This window comes from Furipterus horrens, unplaced genomic scaffold (genome assembly GCF_987537825.1).
Source record: "Furipterus horrens unplaced genomic scaffold, mFurHor1.1.pri manual_scaffold_7, whole genome shotgun sequence".
Taxonomy (NCBI): domain Eukaryota; kingdom Metazoa; phylum Chordata; class Mammalia; order Chiroptera; family Furipteridae; genus Furipterus; species Furipterus horrens.
The window spans coordinates 37,306,160-37,320,496 of NW_028327177.1; the positions used below are offsets into that span (position 1 = coordinate 37,306,160).

Below are 14,337 nucleotides of genomic sequence, written 5' to 3' on the forward strand. Positions count from 1 at the left end.
GCCAAATTTCTTAATTAATGACAAACAAAAGGCTGTGACACAGCATCTCTCTGTGGTCTTAATTTGCTTTTCCTTGATTACAGAATAGTTAAGCATCTTTTAAATGCTCATTGACCATAGTGTTTCTTCTGTGAAATGTTAACTCATACCTGTTGCTTATTTTTCTATTGGTTTGTTAATTTTTCTTCATTAAATTGTAGATGTTCTTTATGTATTCTGGATATGAACATTTGATCAGTGACAAATATATTTTCTTATTTTGTGTCTCATCTATTCACTTTTTATAGCATCCTTTGAAAGTTCTTAACTTTCTATGGTGACTTCTTAAACTTTTTTCTCTGATAGTTAAGAATCTGTTTAAGATGTCCTCCTCTATCTAGATGTTTAAAATTTTTTTTATAGTTTCTCTTTTAATTATCCAAGCTGGATATCTGACTGATTCCTGCAAGAGCACTGAATGATGAAGCAGTGATGATGGACCTTTGATGCCATTGTAGTGGTATTGACATGTACTTAATTATTTATTCAGCAAACATTTTAAAGTGCCCTGCCATGAACTTAGTATGCAAAGTTAAGCACTTTGAATTTTTTCCTGTAAAAAATGGGGGAGGTGGGTGAAGGAAGAAGTTTTGTTTTCAGAAAGATAATGAGCTAAATAGGAGTGAGACAGTAAGTACAAAGAGACTATTTTTAGGGCTATTACACTAGACACAGAGAGAGGACAAACATGCAGACCAAGCAGCATCAGGGAAAATGAAGAGGAGGCTGGCTTGGAAAGGAAATTCTGAAGTGACATTGACATGATCTGAGAATATAAAGATGAGGGAGGAAGTGAAATCAAGTATAATATGGACACTTCTGCCTGGGAAGAGTGAGAGATCTATGACGTGAAAATGGGAGTAGGAATATAAAATTCCAAAAACAAGCTGAAATTAGTGACGAAATTTGGGGAGTAGCCAACATAGAGTTGACCCGATTGTGTCTTAAACGGGCACAGACATAAGAGGCTGCTCCACAGAATCCAGACTCATTTTCTCTAAACCTCCTGATACGGAGCCTGAAGGATCTGTAGACATATGACAGGCAGCTATGTAGATATCATTGGATTTCAAACTTACTCAAAGAATCTGGGATCATTTCATGTGGAGAATGAAGTATTTGTGATGTCTCTTCTGTTCTTTCTGCCAGGTTGTCTCCTTGAAGTCTAAATAATTAAAATATAATTAGAAATAATTAGAAATGCAAACTATATACTGTAAGGGATGTGACTATTCACTTCTAGGCTCTAAACTCAGACATGCTTGCTTTCAAAGTAGAAATAAAAGTGTACCAAAGCCTTAGTAATATAGTGCTTTTGCTTTTCCAACTTTGAAAAGTCTTTCAACTTTTTTATCTTGTATACCAGAGAAAGTTAGTCTAGGTAAAGCTTCTTTTCTTCTTAGCCTGACTGGAGGAAGGTTTATAAGAAAATGTTTCACTACAGCTACAGTGAAGTGAGTGGAAGAAGAAAAGAACCTAACACAGCATGTTCACCTGTTTTCTGGGTCCAGAGGCATGAAAAGATTTCCATTCTACATGGAGCCTTACCAAACACAGTTCTCCAAATTAACCAGACCTGAGCTTTAAGGCCTGTGGATCAAGATAAGTCTTAATACAAGGAAAAAATTGGGACAACTGTAACAGAAAAACAATATAAAAAGATATTAAAAAAAGATAAGTCTCAATAGTGGAAATAAAGATTTTTAATATATGTGACTGCCTGGGATTCTCAGAACATTGTATCTTTTTCAGGAGAGAGAGCCTGTGTAGGTACTTTACCAATAGCTGTTTCTGAGCTTCTGTATCCACATCTCTATAGTGAGAAAAATAGACTCTTAAAATCCAATTCAAACAGTCCGGGTTTATAGTACACTGTGAAAATACTCTATCAAAGGTGGTAGAGCTCATCAATAAACGGAGCTCTCTCTTAAAACAGAAGAATAAGCTCTGCTAATGTTAGAGGACATTGCAACAAACTATCCAGAGATTAGAGTTTTTTTCAGTTCTTTTACCTTTTTCTTGCATTTAGCTGACAGCAAGTCCCCTCATTGAAGAATATTAATAAATACATAACACATAGTATTAACATTTTTAAAAATCAATAATAATTCATAACTGTACTATGCTAAAAAGTTCAAATTTTCAACAATTTTGTATCTTTGCTTTTATATCCCCTGGGGGAATCATATAATAATTTGCATTTGACTTCTGCATATTCAAAAATATGCATGTTTCTTTATTTACCTTGTGTGCAATTATAAATATTATAAATTATATTTTCACTTGTATTTCCATAATAAATTCTATATGTCTCCATATATGTTATACATTTATACTTATATATTATCTTCTATACACAAAACCATATTTACTTTATTATATAGTCTAATTAAAGAATTCTCAAGGTTAACTTTCTGGCAATTATAACATTTTTTGGTTAAATATATATTTTTTATACTTTAAAAAACTTCAATTACAGTTTACATTCAATATTATTGTGTATTAGGTTCATATGTATAGCAAAGTGGTTAGAAAATACACTTCTGGCTAAGATGGAAGTGTAGGCAGACACACTTTACCTCCTTCCACAACAATAAAAAGAAATACAACTACCTCAAAACTAAAAACAACCAGAAGTACCAGAAAAGCAAACTGCATGAAAGTCCAACAAACAAAGGCATAAAGAAATAATACTCATCCACACAGGTAGGAGGAATAGAGCCAGGGCAGAGAGGACATGGTATGGCAGCAGTTGTGGCCAGACAACAGAAAGTGCAGTCACAGATTATAGAAGTTGGGAGGGATACCTGTGGAGCAATCCCAACCCCAGCCCCAAACCAGACAACACAGCTCACGGTTCCAGTTCCAGAGCCAGGGAAAATAAAGCCTCATTGCTTCTGACTGTGAAAATCAGTGGGGGTTGGGGCAGTGGAAGAAACTGCCAGTCTCTCAGCAGAGACTGCTTGTTGAGAGGCCCCTATAGTCCTAGAACATCCACAGACTCACCCACTCGGGGAACCATGACCAGGGCAACAGCTAGAGGGGCACCAGTCCCATATGGAAAGTGGGAGAAGCTCCTGGAAAAGGGGCAAGTGCTGAGCAAGTGGCATTGTTCCCTCTCAGACCCTTTCCCCACATACAGCACCACAACATAACGAAATGGGTCACCTGGCACTAATGAATACCTAAGGCTCCATCCCTTACAACGTAACAGGTGCGACAGCTCTACCTAAGACACAGAGGCAAACACAGGAGGCTGTCAAGTTGAGGAGACAGAGATGTATGGCTCAAAAAGGGAACAGATCAAGGTTCCAGTGGGGGAACTGAGAGGTAGCCCATATAACAAATGCAGAATTCAAAATACTGGTGATAACAAAATCACAGACTTGACAGACATGATTGAGTATGGCAAATGCATAAGGGGAGAAGTGAAGGCTATGCTAAGTGAAACAAAGGAAAATCCACACAAAATCAATGGTAAAGGGAAGGAAGCCGGGGATCAAATCAACGACTTGGAATATAAGGAAGAAATAAACAGTCAACCAATACAGAATGAAGAAACAAGAATTGAAAAAAATTAGAAGAGGCTTAGAAACCTCTGGGACAACTTTAAACATGCCAACATCTGAATCTTAGGGGTTCCAGAAGGAGAAGAGGAAAAGCAAGAAATTGAAAACTTATGTGAACAAAGTAATGAAGGAAAACCTTCCTAATTTGGGGAAGGAAATGGACATTCAAGTCCAGAAAGCACAGACTCCCAAGCAAACTAGACCCAAAGAGGACCACATCAAGACACATCATAATTAAAATGTTAAAGGTTAAAGATAGAAAATCTTAAAAGCAGCAAGAGAAGAGAGTTACCTACAAAGGGGTTACTATAAGATTATCAGTGTATTTCTAAAATAAACTTTTCAGGCAAGAAGAGACTAGCAAGAAGTATTCAAAGTGATGAAAATCAAGGACCTACAACCACGATTACTCTATTCAGCAAAGCTATCATTTATAATGGAAGGGTAGATAAAGTGTTTCCCAGACATGGTAAAGCTAAAGGAGTTCATCACCACCAAGCCCTTATTATATGAAAAGTTAAAGGATACATATAAGAAAAAGGAGATCAACACTATGAACATTAAAATGACAACAAACTCACAACTATCAACAACAGAATAAAAAAATAAAAACAAAAACAAACTAAGCAAACAACCAGAACAGAAACAGAATCATAGGTATGGGGATCATCTGGAAGGTTATTAGCTGGGAGTGGGAAGAGGGAAAGATGGGAAAATGATGCAGGGATCAAGAAGCATAATTGGTAGGTATAAAATAGTCAGGGGGACATTAAGATTAGTATAGGAAAGGGTGAAGCCAAAGAATTTAACATGCTAGTCCCATGGACATGAACTAAGGGGGATGGGACTGCTGGAGGGAAGGGATGTACTGGGCAGAGGGGAGTAAAGGGGAAAAATTGGGACCGCTATAATAGCATAATCAATAAAATATACTTTAAAAACAAAGTAAAGTACTTTACAGAGTTGTAGCCAGCCGGCCCCATACCTATTTATCTCAATATTATTGACTATATCCCCTATGCTGTAATCTATACCTCTGTGGCTATTCTGTGACTATCAATTCATACTGCTTAATCCCTTCACCTTTTTCACACAGTCCCCTTCCCCCTTCCTTTCTGACAGCTGTCAGTCTGTTCTCTATATCCATGAATCTGTTTCTCTTCTGTTTGTTTCTTTATTTTGTTCATTAGATTCCACATATGATATCTGTCTTTCCCTGACTGGCTTATTTCACTTACCATAATAATCTCTAGGTTCATCCATATTATAAAAAAAGGTAAGATCCTTTCTTTTCTTTTCTCTTTTCTTTTTTTTTCTTTCTTTCTTCTTTCCTTCCTTCCTTCCTCCTTTTCTTCCTTTCTTTTCTTTTTTTTTAAACAGCCAAGTAGCATTCCATTGTGTATGTACCATAACTTTTTTATTTCTACATCTACTTATGGGAAGTTGGGTTACTTCCAAATTTTGGCTATTGTAATAACACTGCAATGAACATAGGGGTGTGTATATTCTTTCAAATTAGTGTTTTGGTTTACCTTAAATATATTCCCAGATAGCCAATAGATGTGAAAAGATGTTCAACACCACTAATCATCAGAGAAATGCAAATCAAAACCACAATGAGATACCACCTCACACCTGTCAGAACAGCTACCATCAATAAATCAACAAACAATTGTTGGCAAGAATGTGGAGGAAAAAGAACCCTAGTGCACTGTTGGAGGGAATGCAGATCGGTGGAGCCACTATAGAAAACAGTGTGGAGGTTTCTCAAAAATTTCAAGTGGAGTTTGTACTTCTAACTAATTTTTAAAATTTAACTTGTAAAAAACAATACAACTTTTAAATAAGTGCTTTAGATATATCCTAAATCTGTCCAACTACTTCTTCTTTATTTTGTTTTACTTCTAATAATTGAAATAAGTATTTCACTAATCAGCAATATCAAATATTCTTTTCTGGTTTTTCTTTCCTAGGTCTACTTCATCAAAATTATCAAAGATAGAATGTATGCAGGTACATGAGATATTAAATGGTGTAAGTCAAGCCTTGTACAGGTGGCTCAGTTGGTTGGAGCATCATCTCATACACCAAAAAGTTTGTGGGTTCAATCCTTGGTCAGAACACATATCTAGGTTGTGGGCTCAATCCCTGGTCGGGGCATGTATGGGAGGCAACCAATAAATCTCTCTCTCTCTCTATGTCTCCACCCCCTCCCCTTCCTCTCCCTCTCTCTCTCTTTTTTTCTAAACATATCCTCCGGTGAGGATTTTTAAAAAAAGGTATAAGACAAAATTATTAAATTAAATACCTGTTTGGGTATTTAATATTAGGTTAAAAACCTAAATGGAAAGTATATCTCCAACAAAGGCAGAAAGAAGCAAGAAATAACAACTAAGTTGTAATTTATTTTGCTCACTGCAAGCTTCAGTGAAAGGAAATATTTACTTAGCATTTATTAATATGCTCAATAATAAGCCAGATGTGGTAGAGATGTAAAGCAATTACAACTGTCCCTGATTTCACAGAGGTCACAATTTAGTTCAGTTGAAAAGACAAATGGCCATGAAAACAACCCAACAAATTGGGTGGCCCTGACTCTGGCTCATCCTTGTCCAAGCAGTGCCCTCCGGATACCTGAAGAGTTGAGTTTACCGTGACTTGGCACCTACTCTACTGCAGAATGCTTCACAGCCTGCTACCCTTGAGTGCCCTGCCAATGTTTCCCAAGCTGTAATCCACACAGCGCTACTTCTGTAAGAGGTTAATAGGTGCTATACAAACAAGGGTGGTGTGGGCAAGTCCGGGAAATACAGTCTTAATAAAAGTTAAATCATTTTCTTCCCTACAAAATTTTTACTCATACTCCCAAACTTTTTTTCTTCACTTTCTAAAACTCCTTTTCTGAATTAAACACTCTTCTATATTCTCTGCCCCTCAACAAAATGTGTCAGTACTGAAACCCTTTTCTGTTCTAAGAATATTGCGTTCCTTTTTTCTTCTAAGAGTACAGTACCTCCTCTCCAAGGGCGGCTGCCTAACCGCTCCACCTCCACTAACAAGGGATTATAAATATTAACCTGTCATCCTTCTGCTGTAAAAGCTTTGCTCAGGCTTAATGTTTTCATCTTCAACTCAAATGTTACTATCATCATGAACGATTTTCATGTCCATGTGTATTTATACACTAATTTCAGAACCTTCTATCTCCGATCTGGAGATCATCTCCTACACTTCACCCTCCCTAACCCAAGGAAAGATAACTCAGAATTGTCTTATGTCAGAAATTACTGAATCCAATGCTCAGTTCTTTAACAACAAACTCACACCCTTTTTTCCCCCCACAAACTCACTGTCCCTAACACTTCCTCTTCAATTAAATATAGATCTCCATTTCCTCTCCATTTTCTCCCAGGTATCTGGCCCTTCCTGATTCCCTTCCTGCACTACTAAACTGGACTTGTGTCCTCAGTTCCCATGCACCCATGTCCTTTTGTCATGACTGCCTAACAAGACCCTAACCCTGTATTTAGCTATCATTTTTTCTGCACATGTGAAGCTGAATAATATTGGAGAAAATCATGACAATCTAGGAGTGGTGAGTATAAAACGATGTTCTGTAACTTTGAACTTGGCCTTCTTGGTTGTCTTCTATTCCTTTCAAAGTTTTTTCAAAAATATTACCTCTTTTACTTATCATCCACAAAAATTATGAATCTAGAATAAAGACCTTCTACTCTCCCCTGACACAGCACCTACAAAATTATCTTCAACTGGATCCACATGTACCTTTCACAGAATTTGAGAGGCCTTCTTTCCTATGTAAGGTTTAGAGCATCCATTAGGCTGGTGATTTAAATCCTACCATTTCATAACCCTCTTGGATCTTATTTTATTATATCCATGGTGAGTCATTTTGTTTATCTCCACTGCTCACTTTCCACAGCATGAAAACAAACTCACTTCATGTTCAGCCTTAAAAAACAAGCAAACATAAAGCAAAATCCCACCCATAATTATCCAAAAACATCTAGCTGTTGCTTCCTCTTGCTCATTCTTCTTTGAGCCAAACTCACTAATATTATTCATTCAATGCCTTGGCTTCCACAGTTTTAATTTACCCCTCAACCTGTTTTAGTCTGATTTGTGCTCCTACCATTTGAAGGTGACTGCTTACACCATATACAATGGAAACTTTTCAGACCTTGTTTTTATTTAATTTTTAGCTATACTTTGTATGAACACTCTTTTACCACTCTACATCATCTCCCTGAATCAGCTCATCTACTCTTATGGCTTTTTACCACATACAGGTTGAGGTTTTTCAGATCTTTACCTTGAGTCCTCAGCTCCAGATTGGTATGCCCAAATTCTTGCAGGACAATTTATTTGAATGCACCATAAGCATCTCAAAGGCAACATGTCCAAAAGAAAACTCAACTTCATCATCTCCCTTCCTTGCATTACATGTGGCTAATCACTCCCAGTCTTGCTAATTATTCTTCCTAAAGTGATTTCCTGAATCCATCACTTTTTCTTTATGCTACTATTATACTTTTGCTGCTCATTTTTATTTGCTTGGATCATTATATACTTTTCTCATTGACATTCATACTTAGGAAACTTGCCCTCCAAAAATCCATTTTTCATGTGGCCACTAGAATGCTCAAAACAAATCCAATCGTAGTACTCCCATGCTTTGAATATTTTAATGCAAGAGATCTTGACATCCATATACATTCTTAGAGGGCCCATGGACAGGTTTCAGTGGAATCACAATAATTGACAATAGATAAAATCACAACTTTTTGGTTGATGTGCTCTGTTTTGGACAGGGAGTCAGTGATTTCAACCAGATTCCCAAAATAATCCTTGACTCAGGAGCTTAAGAACTCTAGCATTTTTATTGGCTTCTGAAGATGAGTTATAATTCCCTCACCAAGTCTTTTGAGTCTCTCTATTGCAAAACTCCTACCTGTCTCTGCAAATTTATTTTCTTGGATATTGTACTATGGATTTTTATACTCCATAAACTTCAAACTACTTTGCCTTTCTGGCAGATATCTTGTTATTAAGCTTCTGTGTATTATATAATTACCTCTAGGAGAATTTACTTTCACCTCTTTTACTCCTTGGCTTAATCATCGTTTTCCAATCCAGATTCTTCTCTTTTAAGAAGCTTTTCTTCCAGAAATTTTAGTAGCTATACATTTTTTTTAACCAAAACTGTTATGTTACTAGATTTTAACTATTTTTTTAGATGCTTATTCATCAACACACTCCAAGTGTCTCATTTTTTATAATTTTATGTCCCTAAAGCTTAGCTTAGATTGAGCTTGATATATTGTAAGCTCTAAAAAAAGATTTCTTAAGGCTTTATTTTTTAAAAATTAGCTTACCCTGGAGATAAAAGAGGAAAATAGGACCCAACTTATGTATGAGGAATTTTCTACAGAATGCTATAGTATAATTATAATTATAGTCCCTTGAAAAGAGGTAAAAATCACCCTGCATCGATTTTGGGTTAAGCAATTCTTAGCCTGGTTCACCCTAATGCAGAATGTGAGACAGAAGCTTATGGTTGTATGATCTGGGAGACAGGTGTAAGGGACAAGGGAGGAAAACATAAATGGAGAGAAATCCAAGACAAGGATGCATCATTGAGTCAACCTCTGAACAGGGGGGCTGCTCAATATCACAAGAATTTGGAGAATTTTTATGAAATGTGTCCACTTGAAGGACAAAAAGGCAAAGCATTTATCCATAGGTTCCTGGTCACGGGTGACCCTTGAGCATTGATATGCCTAAACTTTTGAGCTGCACATACCTTAGTGCTGAGTTATTATCATCGGTCATCCCAGGACAGGTAATGACATGTAAAAGATACCAGCATAAGTGAGATGCCGAAGGTTGCACCTGCACAAAGCTGGTTGCCAGAAGCATGTGCAGAACTAGTAACCAATAAGAGGTAGGTATTTCAACTGGGATACAAGTGGGACTGATAAAGATAGTAAATGTTCTTGGGTTTAAATTAAATGAATCAGATTTAATTTTATACTGACTTGTGAGACCTAGCTAAAGAAAATGCTGTTATAAATATTATTAAATTCTATCTCCAAGCTTGTGAGTCAACAATCACATTCCATTGACCCAGTCTTGATAATGAATAAGCCAACAAAAGATGGTATCCCCAGAGACTATTGTAGTACCTATCACAGGGCCAACCATAGTAGTAGGCACATGTCTGACACACATTTGTTAAGTAAATGTTGCTGAAAAGTCCCTGAGTCTTAAAAACAGCCTTAAGGAGGATGAACCAGTCAAGAATAAAAGAGGTCAAAGCTCATTCAGGAGACTGGTAGTTATAGCAGTGGTTCAAATTTTGCTGGCTTGGGCTAGATCAAGTAGGACATTCGAAATCTGATGCTGAAATATCTAGTCTTCTTTCCTAATGAAAATGGGAAGCTAGTGGAGAATTTTGAACAAAGGAGTGATATGATCAGACTTCTGATTCAAGAGGATCACTCTGCTTGCAGTGTTGAGAATAAATTGTTGGGGAACACGCATGAAAGCAAGGAGATTCTTTAGGAGGTTATTCCAGCAATCTGGCTGAGAAATGAACATGATTTGCCCAAGGGTGGTAGGGCAAAGGTGGTAAGAAGTGGACTGATTCTGGGTCAATTCTGTAGTTAGAGCCAACAGTATATCTGATAACCTGGGCTTGGGGTAGTAAGAGAAAGAGAGGAATAAACAATATTGCCATTTTTTGTCCTGAGCAATTGTGGGGGTAAAAAAACAGGGAACAGAAAATTCGGTGTGAATTAAGTATAATTTAATTGAAGACATGGTATGTTTCAAAGGCATTTTAGACATGTTGGTGGAGGTGTCAAGACACAGTTGGATATTCATGTAGAGATGCTGGACAGAATGGGTTGTGGGGAGAAGTTTGCCCTTTCTGAGTTCCAAAATATCTAAAAAGAACTTCAGAATGTGAGATTCTACTTTTTAATTTAGCTATTTCAAAGAATATAATATTCTATTTCACTAGAAAATAAATTGTATATCATAATGTCGACAAGGTCGGGAACCACAATGAAAAGTTTTGGTTTTAAGATATTTTGAACCATTTTCCTCAAAGGGTTTTAAATTAACTTATCTTTCCCCTCCAAAATCTGCTTTGAATTCACAAAGCTTCTTTTATAACATCAGTCATTAAGTTATTTCTAAGTCTCTTTCTAAATGTTCATTTTCCATTGTAAGACTCCAGAATTATTTTTAAGGGAATTATATAACTTATTGTCACTTACTCAATTTTGAAGTCTTAAAAGAGCCAAATTTGTCATCAACATAAAAAATTCATTGAGGGTCTTAGGAGCAAAGCTCTCCTTTGAGCACTGAGCCTGAAGTCTGGCATGAGGCCTGTGTGTATTCGCATGATCTCTCCAATTAACTTCACAGACTTCCTGAAGTCAGAGACCAGGCCTGACATCCTCCAACCATGAGGGCCTCGCACATGAATTTACACCTAGGCTCCTCCAGAATAACTCTCTTGTTTAAATGGCATCTATCCTGAAGTCAAGATGCACTTGCCATACTTCCTTCTCTACCCTAGAAAATGTCATTGCAGCACTATGGAACTCTGCTGCCCTTGGCCTTTGTCCCAATTCTTCAGGGAATTCATTACCTGGATTTTTTTCCTGTCACTCCTTTTCTAAACTCTTGATTCCACCTAGGCACTCTTCCTTACCCTGGGCCATTCCAGTTTGACCCTTGGATGGGTGGTCTGCTTACTTTGACTTTGGCCCTTTGACACTGTCTCTCTTGTCCCCTCAGAGCATTCTCTGTGCCCTGGGTACATCTCTACCTTCCAGAAACTCCAGCAAACACTCCGCCCCCACCCGTCTCCTTTGGCAAGAGAAAATTTCTAACAGTACCTCTATTTCCCTTCTTATTTTAGTACTATATTGATTTAAAATCTTTCTTCTAGCATTCATCTGCAGGCACTCTTGCTGATTTTTAACTCCTGCTATTTATATCACATGAGGATAAGTAACAATACATCAAGATGAAGCACCTTTTTTTCCTGAGAGCAGAATGGATTAGAATAACATTCTCCTTCACCAGAGGTCTTTCTTTATATTCTGCTTTTTAAATTCTCTCTCTCAGTCACAAGCACCTCTGTACATTCACCCCTAAAATTTCATGATTGATGGAGACATAGAGATAAAAACCATGCTCCTTCCCATTAAATTTTCCTTTTAACTTCCTATCTCCTGAAAGGGAGCTATATGGACCAGCAAACTATCTGTGGCTTTCTGATCAGATTTACAGTTCTCTCCTGCACACCTGACTGCAGACATGTAGTTGGCATAGGTGGCCTCCTATCTCTGCTGCTAATTACCCTCCTGGCAGAGGCTTAACGGTTTTAAAACCAAATTGAAGGAAAGCACACATGGAGAATAGATATATTTTGTTTTCACTCTTTTTTGCTCTATCTCAACTCAAATGTAAAATGTCAATTCACAATCAGGTAGAGAGCAGGACTGGTTCTGGGGAGACCACAGATTTCTGAGGCAGCTATGACTGGAATGTGGGCCACTGACTAACACACCTTGGCCAGATTATTATGTACACAGAGGACAAGCCTAGGACACTACTACCTTCCTCAAATCTGAGACAGCCATGAGAAAGGATTAAATTCAAATTGCCACACTGTTCTGGAGCTAAAGGAACTCCAAAAGAAAGCAGCCAGATACGAGATGTCTGAGCTAGAGGCAGCCCTGGGCACCATAATCCTCAACCTTCCTTTGGCACCAACTGTTAATGTGACATTTATAACTAGACTTCGTGTCCGTAAAATGATCTGGCGAAGGGTGGGTATGCTTCTTGGCCTGTCATCATCCCTGAGAGAACCCTTTTTAAATCTACCTGAAAAGAAGTAGGCAGTTAGGTTTTTATTTGACATTGTAGAGAAGCGGTTCTTTAAATTTTATGGTGCGCTGAAATCACCAAGAGAACTTCTCAAATCATGAACTGCTGGCTCTACCCAGTTTTTGATTTAGAAGGTCTGGAGTACAGACCCAGAATGTGTGTTTCTACCCAGCTCCCAGGTAGTGTTGATACCGCTGGCTGGGGGACAGTCCTCTGTAGTGTCTCCTTTTGACAGCGATGCAAGGATGTGGACCCCCCGTCCATTCTCACTGTGGTAGCATTGTCGTACCACACCTCAGGTGCCAAAAATAGAGAAGACTCTACCGGAGGATGTTGATCTATTTCTTTCCCTAACTGGCTGGGTATTGACTTTTAGCTGAACACTAAATTTTGTTTCTGAACAGGTACAGTTCCATCTTACTGAGGTTAAAAATCTTAGAGTCAGACTCCACTGGAATCAGGATGCTGTACACTTGGCCTAACTCTGAGAATAGCTTGGTCAGCAGGCAGCAAGCTCAGCAGCAGCTGTGAACAGTCTTTTTAAAACTCTGGTTTCTAACACGTTGAAATATGGATTGTGTGGGAGCCAAAACACCCTTTGAAACACTGCCAAAACTTTGTTCCTTCCTTAGCCATTCTTTTGTTTAATCAGAGAGCCCTTACTCATAGTACTGAAACGAAAGGCTGCCTCACATATGTACCTGATGGAAGACCATCCCCCTTTTCAGTCTGTCCCCTGGATGCATCTGTCAGATGGCTGAGTTCTTTTCTATGGTATAGCACTGGGCATGACAATAAGTCACACTGCCTTAGATATTTTATGTTCATTTATTTGCTTTTTTATTGCATAAGATTTGGAATAACTGAAATTAAGTTGTGATAACTAATATAATTATGAGGCATACTGAATTCCCAAAATACAAGTAATATTACTTGATACCAGAGAGAGGTGAGATTTTAGCAGGGTTCTCTCTGCCCACACTTGGCAATTGAGAGAATGTTGCCAGAAGTATGAGTGCCACAAATTCTGAAAAGTTGTCACTAAATATTGAACAAGCATGATGGAATGAACCATGGGCAGTCACATAGCAATTCTTCATCATAAAGTTGTACATTTTGTGAGGAGTAAAGAAACTCCACCAAATTTCATCTAATTAGAAGAAATGGAGGATAGAGGATGGAAAAATATGAAATTTACTTAGAAATCTGAAACCACTCTATTTTGAGGTTGCAGCTTAAGGAAGTGAGTTAGCTAGCATCCTTCCACATCAAACAGATGTAGGGAATTCCCAAGTGGGGATTTTATGACTTGATTTCTCCATAAAGGTAACACTCTATATTCCAATAGAACACAGTCAAATTTAAGGCATTTGAGCATACCAACATAATTTGGTCTCCTTTTTTCCTTTAATTCTTTTTCCCTCTTTAATGCTTTTCTTTAATCTTTTAGTGTAGCACTGATGTACCCATAACAGGCAATAAACAGTTGCAATTTGAATGTTTTACTTCAGCACTGCCCCCAAGAATGACATATTTTTCTAGGCTTAAGTTTGTTGGGGCAAGAAGCTTGGCTTGTTTGTTTTTAACAGAACCCTGTGTAGTAAATTCAAAATTAGATAACAAATGGTTTTTGAATAAGTAGCTATTAAGTTGCCTTGTGTTTTGGTATCTGGACAGCAGACTAAAATTTGCTGATAAGCAAGTTGATGATCTTAAAAACAAAGTTGATTTAGGAGAAACGTACATGATTTCCTTGCAGAGATTATAATAGAAAAGATAAAGACCTACTTTTATTGTTTAG

At 37.5% G+C, this 14,337-nt stretch overlaps 1 protein-coding gene across 1 annotated transcript in view; it reads right to left on the reverse strand.

Moving 5' to 3' along the window:
- Positions 1-14,337, reverse strand: part of CUNH8orf34 (chromosome unknown C8orf34 homolog) — a 326,713-nt gene that overhangs the window by 79,031 nt on the left and 233,345 nt on the right. Inside the window, 1 exon segment of the mRNA XM_090284894.1 lies at positions 1,119-1,204. Coding sequence (XP_090141020.1) covers positions 1,119-1,204 — 86 coding nt within the window.